At 43.3% G+C, this 18,584-nt stretch overlaps 1 protein-coding gene across 2 annotated transcripts in view; it reads right to left on the bottom strand.

Annotated features, from left to right (window-relative positions):
* The window catches only part of DPP10 (dipeptidyl peptidase like 10), a 709,371-nt gene that overhangs the window by 188,447 nt on the left and 502,340 nt on the right, over window positions 1-18,584 (bottom strand). For both annotated transcript variants that reach the window (XM_048483325.1, XM_048483324.1), the window contains exon 4: window positions 4,513-4,607. In XM_048483325.1, the coding sequence (XP_048339282.1) occupies window positions 4,513-4,607 (95 nt within the window). The remainder of the gene's footprint in view (window positions 1-4,512; window positions 4,608-18,584) is intronic.

Genomic DNA, 18,584 nt, shown 5'->3' with positions numbered 1-18,584 from the left:
GAACTACTCAACAGCGGCTCTTCCTTTTGATTCAATTCCTAAGTAAAAACATATCATCTCTTGCTTTTATTATTATGAAGGCTGATCCTTTCATCTTTGTAATTCACCAGTATATGAAATCTATATGCTTTTATTAAACTATTAGTGCCATTCTGTTTTTGTTTTTTCCCTTTAACTATGCATAAAAAAAATCAGGAATGGATTTGAAAAACAGCCACATCATTATTTCCAGTATACTTTATAGAAATAGAAACTTTCCCTATGCATTCTGTAGTGTAACAGTGTAGGAGTGTGCATATTTTTCTGGTATTTTTTACACATTTTTCTGATTTTTTTGTGTTTGGATTTAAAGGACACATAATTTTTTGAAAAAGCCTAAAAGGCCAGATCCCCATGTCAGCTTTTTCAAAACGTTTCAGATTTTTGTAATGCCATACACACAAACTTCTCCCAGCCACAGAGCTGAATGCAGGGATCAGCTAAGCCAGCCCTATATGCAAATCTACAGGATCCCTGACCAATCTGGCCTATAGTAAAATTCCCTCCTAACCCTAAAGTATTGATTATGGGCATATAAGAAAGGGCCACAAAAGTTAAGCATTATCACATCTCTTCCTGCCCCCACACCCACCCCAATCCCATGATCTGACTAAGTTCAAATCATCAGCCTTGCTGTCAGAGGACCATTTAGCCTCTGCTTAAAAACCTCCAAAGAAGAAGAACCTATCACCTCCCAAAGAAGCCTGTTCTAAAACTGTAATGGATAAGGAAGACAAACCAAATCAAGGAACATCAGATAAAGAAGATAAAGAATATTATATCAATTAATATTATTGGCCAAAATTCCCCATTCAAGAGGCAAAAATATTTAATCATTTAAAAAAGCAAAGTGAAGGTATACTGTGTAGCCAAGAAACTCATATTAAAAAATGAACATATTTTACATAATAAGAAATTGGGCAAAGTGTATGTGGCATCAGTGAATTAAACAAAGGAGGTGTGGCTTATATAAAAAAGATACTGTATATACTCTCACATAAGTCGATTTTTCAGCACATTTTTTGTGCTGAAAAAGCCCCCCTCGACTTATATGCGAGTCAGGTGTATTTAAAGAAATATTTTAGGGTTTTTATTTTGTCAGCTGCCAGGGGGCACAGTTTTTAGGCTAGCAGCACCAAAATTTCCGAGATTTTTAAAGAGACACTCCTGATGATACCAGCCAACTTTGGTAAAGTTTGGTTCGGGGGTCCAAAGTTATGGACCCCAAAAAAGGGTGCCCCATCCCCTATCGTTTCCAATGGGAGCTAATAGTAATGGGGGCTACATTTTGAGGGTCCATAACTTTGGATCCCTTGAACCAAACTTCACTAAACCTGGGTGGTATCATCAGGATAATCTCTTGCTGATACCACCTAGGTTTGATGATATTTGGTTCAGGGGGTCCAAAGTTATGGACCCCCAAAGGGGGTGCCCCATCCCCCATTGTTTCCAATGGGAGCTAATAGAAGATAGGGGCTACACTTTGAGGGTCCATAACTTTGGACCCCCTGAACCAAACTTCACCAAATCTGGGTGGTATCATCAGGAGGGTCTCCCAAAGATACTCTGAAATATTGGTACTGCTAACATAAACATTCCTCCCCTGACCAAAAATCAAGTTTTGAAGGATTTTAACTCTTGTATTTTAGCTTGGCTGCTGGTTGAGCTAAGGTTTTTGTACTTTTAAAGTTATTGTTGAGACCATATTGTTTTTGTTGGCCCTCTTTTCCACTTACAGAGCTAGTTTACTGTTTTTCTTTGAAATAAATATTCAAAAACATTTAACCTACTGATGCCTCAATTAATGTAATTTTATTGGAATCCATTTTTATTTTTGAAATTTACCAGTAGTTGCTGCATTTCCCACCTTTGACTTATACATGAGTCAATAAGTTTTCCCAGTTTTTTGTGGTAAAATTAGCTGCCTCGACATATATACGGGTTGACTTATACACAAGTATATACGGTACATCTTAATGTTGTAGAAAAATTAAAAGACAAGGAAGGAAGGAAGGAAGGAAGGAAGGAAGGAAGGAAGGAAGGAAGGAAGGAAGGAAGGAAGGAAGGAAGGAAGGAAGGAAGGAAGGAAGGAAGGAAGGAAGGAAGGAAGGAAGGAAGGAAGGAAGGAAGGAAGGAAGGAAGGATATATTTTCTGGTTGATCCTTTTTTTCTCCCTGCCCCCCAGAATATTGTAAGAGGTAGTTCCTGGGAAAGGGGGAGTGGAAAGAAACATATTTGGGATGAAATTTCATTTTAATGCAGGCCTTAAATACATTTCTTCCTTTTCTTTCTGTTTCTTTTAACCCGCAGGTGTAAAAAAAATGCATTCTTGATTGAACTTTGGGACTATTTTTATTTTTAATCTTCACCTCCCTGCAGATTGAAATCGACCATGTTTTATTGTTTTCCCACAGTTTTGCTTGGCAAAAATTGTGTGTGTGTGTGTGTGTGTGCGTGAGAAAGAGAGAGAGGGGGGGAGAGAGGGAGGGAGGGAGGGAGGGAGGGAGAAAGAGAGGGAGAGAGGGAGGGAGAGAGAGAGAGAGGGAGAGAGAGAGAGAGAAGACAAAATGGAGGCAGAGGGGAAACAGAGGAGGAGGGAAAGCAGAGGAAAGGAAACCCATTGTTAGGGGAATGAGCATCCAGAGCTTCCCCTACTTATAATGAGGATTACAAGACAAGACGAGTGACCAAGAAAGGAAGCAGAGGAGGCACCTGAGAGACTCTGGGTCAGAAGGACACAATGCAGGCTGCTATGCGCCAGCAGCACCTGAGGCCACTGACAGGTGGCAAGCAGAGTTTGCCTCAGGCAGTGGCAGTTTTGTGAGGCTCTGAGGGGAAACAGGGCATGCCTAGGATCTGACACTTATGGCTGGACATCCAGCCAAGAGAATGATCCAGCCAAAACCCTTCCCTCAGTTCTTCACCTGGGTCCCTAGGAGTGGGCCCCTTCTGCAGGATTTCTTCTACCACTCACCTGGCCTGTCAGTCTTCATCACCTGCTGGCACTACAGGTCAGATAAAATCTGGATGTTGTCTTTGAGCTGTAGTGTGGAAACCCATGATATGTTGAATAAATTATGCAAGATGGCTCTACGGGTTGTATCAAATGTACGGTTGCTTAATATTACCTTGTAATTATTAAGCAAAACTGATAGTGTTCCACAGTTCAACCTACACATAATCTATTCACTGAATTTATTTAGTATATTATCTGAAGAGGCTTACTTAATGCTTACTTCCTCCTAATGATATTCTGAAGATTTAGTAGTTAATTTCGTTGATATTAATCTGATTAAGTGACCATTTGCCACTAATCTTGGAACTTCATAATTTGAGAGCAAATAACTTTCTCAACACAAGAATAATCAATAATTCAGATAGGGCGACATACAGAAGGATTTACTGGACTCCCAAAATGGCCAACACTTTGGCAATGACTTTAAGATCATCGGCCTTTTAATTTTAAGAACTTGCTCAATCCAACTCATCACTTTTGCTTAGAATCTTATAAGGAATCTAAAGAAAATCATCAATGAATCATCAAGGAGAAGAAAGAGCTTTTTCAAACCAAACAATGGCTTGTACTTCACGAAGCAAAACTCCATAACCTCTATCACAGAGCAACATTGAATAAAGCACTATTCAATTCTCCTAAGTGAACCCAGCAACCTCTTCCCATATGTAGGAATTTCCAGTCATACAGATAATTCTGCCAGAGGTGTATATGTATAGACTTTGTACATGCATTCCAATGAACATGTGCTGTTGACCACTAAAGTGACAGTTTTGTGCAGTTTCCTACATGACAGACAGACAGACAGACAGACAGACAGACAGACAGATAGATGTGTGTGTATTTTCTCTATATATGCTATTTTCCTCAATAGTTTTGGTATGACCGGTGTCAGCGGAAAGGCATACAGGAGACCCCTTGGCTATGGGGCCACTATGGGGCCACCAGCATATCTACTGTGAAAGATTTGTGATGGTACATGGCATGCAAGGAAGGGGAGGGAAGGGGAGGGGGTCTAGCATCTGTACATGGCCCACCCACCTAAGCGGTGGGAGGAGAGGGGGAGGCGTGGCATGCAAGGGAGGGGAGGGGAAGAATGCAGGGGAGGGAGGGGGAGGGAGGGTTTTATATATATACATATTATATACAGAGAGAGAGGTTGGGAATGGAGTTTATTGTCACAATTTCACTTTTCTGTTGCTCATATGTCATTTTGTTTATTTAGAATGTTTGAGAAGGGCTACTGTAGTTGGTCAGGAAAGAAAGTAAATATGTTTCACAAACATATCACTGCTCTCTGAAACTGTGCCTGAGAAGTTTCAGAGAGAGTTACTGGAATGGATGGAGATCAAAGCCCTGCTAGGTATGTAGGCAGATTTGTGCTTCTCTGGATCTTAAATAAATTTTTTAATAAAGAGGCAGCAAGCTTATGCCCATATTAGATATAAATTAATACTTACAAAAGTTGCATTTTCCAGCAATAATGTAGTTGTATTTGTTTCTACATTCAGTTTAACAACATGTCCATGCCTGTTTTTATAGACCACTTCTGTATCTGTTAATAGAAAAAAATGCATTAAGAATTAGCAAAGGCAAAATATATCATGCTGCAGTTTCTTAGTTAATGGACCCAATGAATGAAGAAAAGTAATCACTGATAACCTAATATGTTAAATATGTGCTTAGACTGAAGAAACAACTTCATTAGCAGCATCTAATGGCATTGATTTATGTAGAAATAATAAGAAAGAAATTATGTTATTCTAGTCTTGCTGACGTGGTTTCTAGTTCTCCCAAAACTAAAATTATCTCCATACAGAGGTCAATTCCCCCTGGAGAAAACAACAGCTTTGGAGGGTGAACGCTAATAATACTTCCAGGTTATTTATGAATAGGTTAAAGAGCACTGGTCCCAAAATGGATCCTTGGGGGACACCACTCCCTACATCTTTCCATTGTGAGAACTTCCCATTTACACCCACCCTTTGCTTCCTGTTTCTCAACCAGTTTTTAATCCATAGGAGGACTTTCCCTCTTATTCCTTCAAATTGTAACTGTGCAGTAATGCTAGAGTGCCTATGCGAAAGGGGAGAAAGGAGGGTTGTTGTTCTGTGTCATAGATGATAACCCACCACCATGAGGAATAATACATTTTTGTCAGCAAGCATGTGGAATAAAAGCAACTTAAGAAATAAGGGGGGGGACTCCAAAATGACAGGGACAAAGGTGGTGTCTGGAATCATTTCCCACAAAACATTTCCAAGGCATAAGGTCTGACCACTGGGGAAATCTGTGATGAGCTGCTGTGATGGACAGCAAAGGTAAGGCTGTGTCTGCACGGCGTCGCTGGGACCGTTTGCATGAACGGTCCCAGAAACAGCCGGGACGACGGTGCCATGGAGCGCCGGCGCCCGGCCGACCCGGCTTGTCCCTGGCCCTCCAGCGCATTGCCGAGGCCTGGAGACACGGCCCCCGGCCCTGCACGGCTGCTTCAGCGTTGCAGGGCAGGGGGGCGTGTCCCCAGGCCTCGGTGATGCGCCGGAGGCCGGAGGCCAGGTAAGTGAAGGGTGGGAGTGGGGGGGAGGGCGCCTTGGAGCCGTTCGCACGGCAGCGGCTCCAAGCCGGCGTTTCCCAACAACATTGGGAAATGCCGGTCGGGTGGCACGAGGGCAGCGCAGCTGCACAGCAGCTGCGCCCCCTGTGCGAATGGCTCCCTGGGGACGGCGTTTTTGCCATCCCCAGGCCGCCATAAAACGCCCGTGCAGAAAGGGCCTAAGTAAGATTTAAAACTGCAGCTAGGAACAAAATACAGCCCAAAACAAAGAGTAAAGAAAAATCTTCATTGGAGCAGGACAGCACTCTGATTGTGTAAGGTGACCTGCACTTTGTTTGGTGGAGCAACCAACTAACAAGAAAAGAGAGGAAGTATATCTCTGAGAGGAAAGGATATTTTTGATTTGGAATCCTGTAAGTGAACCTAAGTTCCTTAGCTGTGTGTGTGTGTGGAAAATCTACTCGGAGGGAATTTCAGTTGAAGAATGAATCTGATCTGAAATATATTGTGTGTCAGAGTATGCTGTGAGCAGAGATACATAGATAAAAGAGCTGGAAGCTTATTTTGCTCAAGGCTGAATTGGAATTGTAGAGAGAGACTTTTCACAGTGATCCTAAATAAAATGTACGGGATATATATCTTCTGGGAGACAGAAGAATTCCTAAGCCAAGTAAAAAGAAAATTATACTCAAAGGAGAATTCCCTGTCTGGCCTATTAATGTTCTGTTTCAGTTAACTCAGGAGAGAGATTTCCATAAAGTGGTGTATCTAACAGTGGGGAAGCTGTGTGCACTAAGTAAAACGGTATCAGCTTGCAAGAACCCAGAAACTTGTGAAATGCCTCAGTAATTCAAGACAAGTCTGTACCATTATAGGAAAGGAACCTCTCTTATAACATCTAAGAAACTGAGAGACCAAAAAAGTTTTCAAAATCTCTAACCCTGTAACAGAAACTAAAAATTGTATATAGTTTACTTCTGCCTGGTTTCCATCTATTGAAATATGTCCTAATCTCATCCTTGTGTTCAATGAATCTTTATTTTTATATGCTGAACTTGCCTCAGTTCAGTAGTACCTTAAAAGGGGGAGGGGTATTTTAAATAAAAAAGTCTCTCTTCACCTTTCAGCAATTCCACAGCTGAGCAGATTAGCTACTGAAGTACCTGCTATAGTGTAGGACAGTATTAGAAATTAAGCTAAAAACTCTCACACACTATCTTGAAAGGCTGCTCAGTCTCAATAAAGGCCAGGAAATCTGCATCCACATAGAAAGCAGGGTGCTGGGATGCCACAGCTATGCAAGCAGAAAAGGCCTTTGTGTGATAAAGAACATTTCTAGACAGGATAGTGAAGCATTTGACGTATATCTGACAAAATCAGGACTTTAAAAATGGGAGAAAAAAAGGAAAATGTCACATGTTATCTTTACATTACTTGGGAATAGACGGGTAACAGTAGGCCATTAGTCATTCACTAGGAATGACCTTTTTCTGTAGAGCCCTGGCTTACTGCTACCTTATTGCAATTGCAAGGACTCCTGATACTCAGTAATAACATACTACTTCCCACCTCTATGAAAGTGCTACCTTTATGAAAGAGCTATGGACTCCCAAAGGGGGTGCCCCATCCCCCATTGTTTCCAAAGGGAGCTAATAGGAGATGGGGGCTACACCTTTGAGGGTCCATAACTTTGGACCCTCTGAACCAAACTTCACCAAACCTGGGTGGTATCATTAGGAAAGTCTCCTAAAGATACCTTGAAAGTTTTGTGCTGCTACCTTAACAATTGCACCCCTGACAGCAGGTACCCCCCAAATTTCCAGATTCTCCTTTTAAATCCACACCCTTTGGCATGGATTTAAAGGAAGAATCTGAGGTCCCCAGTTTAAACATTGAAATTGATGCTGTTTCAGGGTGGGGACGAATCTCAGATTTCCCCTTTAACGTGGATTTAAAAGGAGAATTTGGGGTCTCTAGTTTAAACACCATTGAAAGTGATGCTATTTGGAGGTGGATTCCAGCATCACAGTGCCTGCCGGGGGGGGGGGGGGGCAAAACTTTTTGCACTTGGTTCCATTTTCCCTAGCTATGCCTCTGCCCAGAGGGGAGGGCAGAAGGGGATGCCGGCTGGGAGCCCAGATGGTGGGGAGCAGGGGAGGGCGGGGCAGGGGAGTCTGCAATCCCTGGCCTCAGACAGCTGCTTTTATAAGAACTGAGGCCAGGGGCAAGGCTTGGGGAAGCGTGGCCACGCCTGCAGGGGCGGATGGGGGCATGGCCCCGCCTCCGGAATTTCCCATAAAAAATCTAAACCTACATCCCTATGTCAATGCATCATTTTTCTGGACCCAATACAAACTTTTAACACAAGCCCTTCCTGTGCACTGCAGTCTGGGCAATGCCTGCCCTGGAATTCCAATTTTAGTAAAGGGTGCCCATCCTTCCCCTGCTGATGATTGCATTCTGAATGGAAGACAGGCTGTTTGCTCTGACAACAAAACTGAGCATCTATTTTTAGATATAATACCAGATGCATTTCTTGACCACTATTTGATTACTGGATGGTAGAGAAAAAGTACACTGAGGTTACAATTACTGTTCTGCTGGTGAGCTTCCAAGAGGCATCTGGCCACTGTTGGAAATGAAAAGCTAGAACACATTAGATGCTGGTCCAGAAAGACAATTCTAATAAAAGAAACAGTGATCTTCTTGGCAAATGAGTAAAAATATGGGTTTATTTTTGTATGCTTTTATACTTGTCGTCTCATTTATTTTTCTGCAGCTCAGACTTATAGCTGAGGTTGTAAAGAAATGGTAGCAAGGTGACAGTATGACAGATGAGGGCCACCATCTCTAAAATTGTGTTCACTCTTGATGTTAAAAAGCAGGAGTCATAGGGCTACAGTGAGCCTGGCCTCTGAGGTATTTTGGCTTGAAAGACTTCTATTCAAAATCAGAGTCAATATGGCACAATATGAAAAGGAATCAGTCTTTTTCATCTTTTTTTGTTGTTTTGTTTGTTCTTTCATGTAAACATAAATATAATACAATAAAAGTGTACTTTTGAAAGGGAATACTGGGAGTTAGAAGATCTCCTGAGAAATATATGTATGATCTAACTGAATAGGAGAAGCAAGCCTTTATTGGCATAGACAGCAGTAAAACAATAATAAAAACAGATTAAAAAGCATATACAACATAGGATATACATGTTAGGACAAAGGAAATCTACTGGCATTTAGTAATTTCCAGGAGAAAGTCTGCCACTATCATACAGAGAGAAGGATCAGGGTTGTCCAACAAGTAGTGTAATCTAAATAAATCGGGGAGGTCGGGTAAATGTAAGGGAGTGAGATTCACATACTTGGATCTGATTTCCTTGAATCTGAGACAGTGAAGTAATTGGTGGGCCAGAGATTCAACTGAGCCATCGTTACATGGGCACAATCTTTTAGCCTTTCCTTGCTTATTAAATCTGCCATGTAACAAGGCAGAAGGCATAACATTGAACCTGGCGAGCATTATGGCTCTCCTTTGAACAGGGTTTATTAAACAATACAGGTAGTGTGCCAAGTGGCCAAATGGGGAGAGAAATACAGGGGGGGAGCAAGTTTTCTTGGCTGCAGTGATTAAGGTGGAGAACTCTCTATCCAATAGTTGACCTTTTAATTTCCTATAAGCTTCTGAATAGGACAAAGGGCAAAGTGAATCCACTGACAGTCCGATAGAGGCAATTTTTTCTTCAATTATGGAAAACCAGGGGTTGGAATGGGTGTCAGAGAGCAGACGGTGGACCAGGAAGTTACGGTCCGAGAGAAAATGAATTCGCATCCAGAATCTAAAAGTCCTCAGCCAAGCAGCTGATTCCAAGGAGTTTTGACCTAACTCCAGACAAAGGGCTGCATAGGGCATGCAATTTGGGAGTCCAGTTATCTTGTGAAAAAATTTGGATTGAAGAGAATTCAAGGAGTAGTTAATAGCTTGAATCCAATTTGGGACTCTAGTAAAAAAAACAATCTCGGCTTAACTTTGGCATTGAAAAATTTGAGGGCAGGAGGGATAAAGGAGTGGCCACTGCTGTAAAAGAAGCGTAGTAGTGCTGACATACTATTAGATGTAGCTAGGAGAGCGGCCTTCCTCTGGGTTGCCCATGAAACGTTAAAGGAGAATGAGAGGCCAAGGTATTTATAGCACTTAACCTGTTCGATTTGGGTGCTTTTCATTGCCCATGTGAGCTTCTTAAAGCGCCTAGAGAAGACCAATACCTTGGTTTTTTCATAGTTTATTGTCAGTCTGTTGGATTCACAGTAATCCACACAGCGCTTCATTAAGCGTCTGAGGCCAACTCTGGATCGAGAGAGAAGGACAGCGTCATCTGCATAGAGCAGAATTGATACATGGGATGTACCCAGTTTGGGGGCATGGCTGTTCACGGCTGAGAGGGCAGAGGGGAGGTCACTTAAGAAAAGATTGAAGAGAGTGGGGGCCAGGACGCAGCCCTGTTTGACCCCTTTGGTAATTGGAATACTGTCTGTCAAAAGGCCTGAATAGACTGCATTCAAAAAATAGTTTTACAAGCATCAAACTTTGGAAGTTTGGTTTTAACTGATGTAATACAAGTAGAAACCACTACAGTGAATTTTGAGCATATATTTCATTTGACTGAATTTCATTCTTGGGGATAATTTTTTCAAGGACATCAAAGATACTGTTGCTGATATCTCTGTTTACTATTTTTGTGCACCTCTTATTACACTGTTAGAAAATTAGAATTTTAAAAGGACAATGCATAATTTAATCATATGAGTTCCCTTGTTCTTATTGTATGGCTTGTTCTATTATTGTAGATCTAAGACAGCCTTGTTCATGTACTCATTTCAAACTTGTTGACATTGTCTGGGTATAAGGATACATTACAATTGGAGAAATGTAACCCATAGAAACAGAAGGACCAGGGAACATTCTGTGAATTTGAAACTACAGTAATGTTTTGAGGTTCTCTCCCTTCTTGATGAGAATAAGGAACAGGCATAGGAGGAATGGACTCAGCTCTCAGAGAATTCACAAGTGACAGAAGGTTCAACCCATGAAATGTCACCTGCAAAACCTCAGAGGAGACTCCCTGCTAAGGGGGACAAAAGTAGCAATTTACAGGCCTGACAATATGTATTGAGAGGTGTGCTGTCTCCCTGGGGCAAAAATTTGTGATGTCACAAAGAGGCTGAGAAGACTTGTCAAATTCACTGACTGTTTCTTTTAATCAATGTAAGAACAGATTATACTGTTAGACATAGTTTTTGGGACATCAGAAAGGATTTTGAGGCTCTCAGAACGAAGCTGAAGGAACTGGATACACAGGTTGTCATTTCATTTCCACTTCCAGTTGAAGGACATGGGCTCAGGGAAATAAGAATAGTGGAGATGAATAACTGGCTTCTCAGGTGGTGCCGCCAGGAATGCTTTAGCTCCTTGGACCACAATCTGTGGTTTCATGAAGAGGGACTATTGGCAAGGGATGGGTTATACCTCCCAGCTGAAGTGAAGAGCATTATTGCTAGGAGATTGACAAACCTTATCAGTAGGGCTTTACACTGAGTGAAGTGGGGGAGGGAGACAATATTTAAGCAGGAAGGAGTTCACCTAGTATTAGAGAGAATTGGCTGAGAGTCATAGAGAGAACTGAGCGAATAGTTCAAAAACCCAGAAAGGGAATAAAATCTTAAATAAGTTGTTAGAGGGTGTGAATTGTGACCTTCAGTATCTCCACACTAATGCACAAAGCATGGGTAACAAACAGGATGAATTGGAACTGTTAACATGGCATAATAGGTATAATAGGCATCACTGAACCTGATGGGATGAATTTCATGACTGGAATGTAATAATTGAAGGGTACAACCTATTCCAGAGAAACTGATCAACTAGAACAGGCAGTGGAGTAGAACTATATGTCAGGGATGATCAGAGGAGTACCGAGGGAAAGTGGCGCCTGGAGACAAATTGTCTCCAGGCGTCCACCATGGGGGTGGGGCTCTGCCCCCCTAAATTTCCCCCCCCCTTTGCTCTTGGCTCCCTCCGAGGAGGCAGAAGTGACAGACGTCTATTGGGGTGGCGCTTAGGAGGTGTGGCCATGCTCCACGTCACACTGGGGGCATGGCCATGCCTCCCCAAGTCCCACCCTCAGCCTCTCAGGGGGCTTTGCTCCCAGCTCCCAGGGAGTCAGCAGCCCCTTCTGCCCTCCCCTCTGGGGAGGCAGAAAAGATTGTTGTCTATTGGCCTCCGGCACTTGCTTTTATAGCACTGAGGCTGGGGGCGGGGCTTGTGGAGGGCATGGTCACATCTCCATGTTGCCCTGGGGGGTGTCCCCACCCCCTAAGCCCCGCCCTCAGCCTCAGTGCTATTATTTATATGAAAATTTAGGTTTAATATTGAATAATATGAATGTTTTATTTTTTATATAGCGTAAGAAAAAACAGTTGTGCTCCTAGAGGAATAAGGAAAAAGAATACTTTGTACAACAATTGTAAGTGCATATGGGAGGGTTCTTTGGGTTTTTGTTAATTATATGAAAATGAAAGGATTAGATAGACTTTTATATATTGACACCTGCATTTGTACATTTCAGATTGGATTGACAAAGGACTGCTGAAATAAAAACCTAATCTAGAGGTTTTATAGCCATACCTGACGGTGTACTTACCAGAAAATTTCTTTGTATATTTGTGATAGAAAGATAATGTTGAAATGATACTCACCTAGTGAGTTGGAGTACGCATGGGTGTAATATTTGTGACATTACCTGTTGTACACCTGCCTTGATTATTATGGTGGATACCTGGAGGAGAGGGCTGAAGGGGCTGCTGGCTGCTGGCTCCTTGGGAGTTGGGAGCAAGGGGGCAGCAGGGGGGCATTCTCAACCCTGCCCATGTTGATGATGACAGGGACGGGGTCGAGGGCACCGGAAGATGACGAGGAAGTCCTGCTGCCTTGCTGTCTTCTTCCTGGTCACACGGGGGGCCGATTTTGCAACCCCCACCTGACCAGGTTAGTGGTGCCCAGGGCTGGAGGATACCCCGGGCTGCTCCCCACTCACCATAAGCCGCGGGGTCACCTCTTTATAAGACACAGGGATCCTGGACACTCCCCACATCACCAGCGGCCACTGTGCAGCTGCCAAGAATTTGCCGCTCTCCCACCTCCTTGGCGTGCGTCAAATTAGGTCCTCTACAAACAGCAACATTTTCAAAAACCCCGCGTGTGCCGCGGGGTGGTGGGGAACCTCGGCTGATTAGCACGGCTGATTCGCTGTGACACACAGCTTTCCAGCCAATCAGTAAACAGGAACAGCCATTTTGTTAAGAGAGGGTGTCCCCGTCCGAAAGTGCACGAAGTGATGACGTAGACACGAGTCAACATCCTCGTTTCATGGCACGTTCGGGGAAATTGTGACGTGTGCACAACGAGACATACCAACATTGCTCTTTTTTTAAACTCGACCTCCAACTGAAGCAAGCGCGAAGCAAGCACGACCGGCGATTTAATACTGACGTCAGCATGTGCCGATGTCTCAAAACAATGCCTCCAGCCTACCGAAACCAACTTCTCGTCTCAGCCAATAAAAATGGAGGCCCGCCTTCGGCCGGCCGCAACCTCCACGTGAACGTGATGCACACGCGTGCCAGCCAACCAGAACACTCGATTGCAACGGGAGTCTTGATGTAGAACCCCGCGCTATTTCCTGAAAGGCTGATGAGTGGGGAACAAATGTCTCCGTGGTCAAAAGCCGCGGAGGCTTCTCCACGCGGGGTTGCTGCAGGATTGCACACAAAAGAGGTAAGTGGGGAGTGGCCCCCCATGTCCCCAGGTAAATACGCCACTGGGGATTATTACATCTGTGAGAAAGTCCATGACTTAAATCCTGGGTACCAGGTTGAGAGCATCTGGGTAAAAATTAAGGGGGAGAAAAACAACAGAGATCTCATTGTGGAAGTGTATTACAGACCCCAAAGCCAGACTGAAGTGTGGGATGATGCCTTCCTGGAGCAGAAGACCAAACTTTCACAAAAAGGGGAAATAGTAGTAATGGGAGATTTCAATCATCCACATATTTGCTGGGAGTCAAACTCTGGCAAGACTACCAGATCTAACAATTTCCTTACTTGTCTCGCAGACAATTTTATGGTCCAAAATGTGGATGAGGAAACAAGGGGATTGGCTATTTTAGATCTGCTCCTAACCAACAATGATAACCTGATTAATTGGGTGGAGGTGGTAGGATCTTAGGTGGGAGTGACCATGTTTTCCTGGAGTTCATTATATAATGGAAGGGGGATGCCAAGTCTAGTCGGACACACGTTCTAGACTAAGAAAACTGATGTCAGTAACCTTAACTGGTGTGTGATCCCATGGTTGTGATCCCATGGTTAAGAATACTGGGTGTGATCCCATGGTTAAGAATACTAAAAGAGAAACAAGTACAAGATGGTTGGGAGCTTCTTAAAAGTGAGATCTTGAAGGCACAATTTCAAACAATTCCAAAGGGGAGAAAAAATGGGAGGTGTCTAAGGAAAACAGGATGGATGTCTAAAGAACTCCCAAGTGAGCTAAGACATAAAAGGAATATGTACAAAAAATGGAAAAGGGGGGAAATCACTAAAGAGAAATTCAAACAAATAGCCAAGACATGTATGGAGAAAGTCAGAAAACCTAAAGTTCACAACGAGCTCAGACTTGTGAGAAATGTTAAAAACAATAAAAAGAGCTTTTTTGGTTACGTCCATAGCAAAAGGAAGAAAAAGGATATGATAGGGTCACTGCATGGAGAAGATGGTGAAATTCCAACAGGGGACAGAGAAGTTGCAGAACTACTCAACACCTTCTTTGCCTTGTTTTTTCCCCAAAAGAAAAGGTAAAGTTTCCCCTTCAGTCATGTTCGACCCTGGAGTACCACTGCAAGCAGTGATTTCATAGGCAAGCCATTTTTGTGGGGTATTTGACATTGCTTTCCCCAGCTATTCTTTACCCCCTAGCTATGAGCTAGGTACTCATTTACTGACCAAGGAATGGATGGAAGGCTGAGTTGACCATGAGCCAGCTGCCAGAATATCTGACCCACAGGGGGCTCGAACTCCTGACCGCGTGAGTGTCAGTGCAAGCACTTAACCACTATGCCACAGTGCTCAACTGTGGAGAAAGGGATGAGAAGATACAGTATGGGGAAATTCAGCACAGAATAAATAAAGATCTAGTACAGGAATACCTGAATACTGAGTACAGGAATACTGAATACACAGCAGTGGCATAGGAGGTTAAGAGCTCATGTATCTAATCTGGAGGAACCGGGTTTGATTCCCAGCTCTGCCACCTGAGCTGTGGAGGCTTATCTGGGGAATTCAGATTAGCCTGAACACTCCCACACACGCCAGCTGGGTGACCTTGGGCTAGTCACAGCTCTTCTGAGCTCTCTCAGCCCCCCCCACCTCACAGGGTGTTTGTTGTGAGGGGGGAAGGGCAAGGAGATTGTACGCCCCTTTGAGTCTCCTGCAGGAGAGAAAGGGGGGATATAAATCCAAACTCTTCTTCAAATGACTTCAAATCTCCAGGGCCTGATGAACTACATTCCAGGGTATTAAAGAACTGGCTGAAGTAATCTGAGAACCACTTACTATAATCTTTGAGAACTCCTGGAGAACAGGAGACATCCCAGTGGACTGGAGAAGAGCTAATGGTGTCCCCATCTTAAAAAGGAGGAGGGGAGAGGACCCAAACAACTACCGTGTTTCTCTGAAAATAAGACAGTGTCTTATATTAATTTTTGCTCCCAAAGATGAGCTATGTCTTATTTTCAGGGGATGTCTTATTTTTCCGCTCCACAGCTGCATGCCCTGGTGTTCTGCTCGATGGGCATGCCCCCCCCCCGTTTGTATGTTTTAAAAATTTTTTACTGATTTTTTTGGGTTTGGCCTGCAGGGGTCGCATTGTCTAGGCTAGCAGCAGGGATTGTTTGGGGGACTCTCCTGATGATGCTACCCAGGTTTGGTGAGGTTTGGTTCAGGGAGTCCAAAGTTATGGACTCCCAAAGAGGGTGCCCCATCCCCCATTATTTCCAATGGGAGCTAATAGGAGATGGGGGCTACACTTTTGAGGGTCCATAACTTTTGACACCCTAAACCAAACTTCACCAAACCTGGGAGGTATCATCAGGAGAGTATCTTACTGATACCACCTAGGTGTTGTGAAGTTTGGTCAAGGGGGTCCAAAGCTATGAACTCCCAAATGTGCCCCATCCCCCATTGTTTCCAATGGGAGCTAATAGAAGATGGGGGCTACACTTTGAGGGTCCATAACTTTGGACACCCTGAAGCAAACTTCACCAATCCTGGGTGGTATCATTAGGAGAGTCTCCTAAAGATACCTTGAAAGTTTGGTGCTTCTAGTTTAACAATTGCACCCCTGACAGCAGGCACCCCCCAAATTTCCCCAGATTCTCCTTTTAAATCCACCCCACTCGGCATGGATTTAAAGGGAGAATCTGAGGTCCTCAGTTTAGAAGAAGAAGAAGAGTTTTGATTTATATCCCCCTTTCTCTCCTGTTGGAGACGCAAAGGAGCTTATAATCTCCTTGCCCTTCCTCCCTCACAACAACCACCATGCGAGGTGGGTGGGGCTGAGAGAGCTCCAAAAAGCTGTGACTAGCCCAAGGTCACCCAGCTGGCATGTGTGCGAGTTCACAGGCTAATCTGAATTCCCCAGATAAACCTCCACAGCTCAAGCAGCAGAGCAGGGAATCAAACCCGGTTCCTCCAGATAAGAATGCACCTGCTCTTAACCACTACGCCACATTGAAAGTGATGCTGTTTCAGGGTGGGGGATAATCCACCCCAAAACAGCATCACTTTCAATGTTGTTTAATTGGGGACCCCAGATTCTCCCTTTAAGGTGGATTTAACAGGAGAATTTGGGCTCTCTAGTTTAAACACCATTGAAAGTGATGCTGTTTGGGGGTGGATTCCAGCATTGCAGCGGCTGCCGGGGGGGGGGGGGGGGCAAAACTCAGATTTTGCACCGGAATCCATTTTCCCTCTATGCCTCTGCCTAGAGGAGGGGGCAGAAGGAACTGCTGGCTGCTGGCTGGGAGCGCAGCTGGTGGGGGGCAGGGCAGGAGAGTCTGCCATCCCCAGCCTTGGAGAGCTGCTTTCATAAGCACTAGGCTGGGGTGGGGTGTGGGAAGGCGTGGCCATGCCCTAGGGGCGGGTGGGTGTGTGGCCCCACCCCCGAACCCCCCCATAAAAATCCATACCTATGTCCCTGGACAAGAGAGGGGGACCTGAAGAGGAAAATATTATGGGATATACATAAAATGTAGTTTAGTTTTAATATTGTTTTTATTGCATATCTTATTGAATTTAGCCTGCCTTTCTCGCACTGTTTTCTAATTCAGTTTTATTGAACTGTTTTTATGTATCATAGCTTTAGAGCAATTTTTAAAAGATTTTATAATCCATCTTCAGTCTCAGACAGAAACAAGGTCTAGAAAAGAACTAAATACATCAGCCTTTGGTGATTGAACAAAACTGCTAAACCCACATGTATAAGATAATATACTCAGTGACCCTTTAAAAAAGTCATTACAAAGTAAATTTACCTCCTGGTAAATACAATAAAAGCTAAAGTTAAAATCTAATTCAGCAATTATTTATGTTACAATAAATCTTTGAGGTGCCACTAAACCCCTTATTGGGTTATAAAAAAGCAGAGCAATTAAAATATATTCTATCATGGAATTATGATCCATTGCAATGAATTAATATAATATATTTAAAATAAGTATTATATATAATATATAATATATATAATATATAATATATAATAATATATTATATATTATATATATTATATAATATATAATATATAATATATATAATGACCCATTATATATAATATATATAATGACCCATTATATATAATATATATAATGACCCATTATATATATAATGACCCAGCTACGCTTTAGATCCTACTCAGTTGGAGCTGCTGAGATAAGGCTTCCAGCCATAGGGTCAAGGGGCCATTTGTGCCGGGAGGAAAGTGGGCAGGAGAGAAAAGATGACTTTTACCATTGAGGCCAGTGCTGGCTGTCAGCCAGAAAGCTCTCAAGCTTCAGAGGTTGGCCCATCATGGAATGGGTGAGAGATGCAGACCTGTAGGCTTCAGGCTTGTCCTGGCACATAGAAGAGGTGATTGGCATTCAGGAACCTAGCAAACCTAGCTGAAGAGGTGCTGGGCACACCCTCTTAGCAAAGACCCACTCTCCCATCCTATTTATTTTTGGTGTGACTACTCATCCATTGCAATGACTGCAGTGGGTCACTAGTCAACAAGGCCATGAAGGAATTTTACCCAGAGCTAATTGGATGATAGGCCCTGTGGTTTTCACTATTCCCATAGCAAAGAATATATTTGTGTCCTGATTCTTCTACATTGGGTCTGAGTCACCCTTTCCTCCACCCCCATTTGGCTGGTCCTCATTCCAGGATCAAGTTACTGTTTCCACTTTGGGCAAACGGGGTTCCAGAAGCTTATTAAGAAGGGGGCCTGTTGACTCATATCCAATCACAGTTCGTAATTTTTCTTGAAGTGGAGACTTAGGTCCTTTCCACACATGCAGAATAGTGCACTTTCAATCCACTTTCACAGTTGTTTGCAAGTGAATTTTACTATTCAGCACAGCTGCAAAGTGCATTGAAAGTGCATTGAAAGTGCTTTATTCTTCATGTGCAGAAGGGGTCCTAGAGATTCATTTATATCCAAGTTGTGGCTGTTTATTCTCAACTTTGAATCCAAAGGAAATCTCTGGAGAAAATCAAAGTTTTGTTTAAACTGGGCAGCAGAACTTGTGATTCATCAAGGCAAACACACTAGCTTTGTTAGGAATCTATGATTGCCAATTCAGGGTTGGGTAATTCCTGGAGATTAAGGGAT

The sequence above is a fragment of the Sphaerodactylus townsendi genome, linkage group LG02, assembly GCF_021028975.2.
Source record: "Sphaerodactylus townsendi isolate TG3544 linkage group LG02, MPM_Stown_v2.3, whole genome shotgun sequence".
Classification (NCBI taxonomy): domain Eukaryota; kingdom Metazoa; phylum Chordata; class Lepidosauria; order Squamata; family Sphaerodactylidae; genus Sphaerodactylus; species Sphaerodactylus townsendi.
Note: the sequence above shows the minus strand (reverse complement) of the source record. Positions and strands in the feature narration are given on the sequence as shown.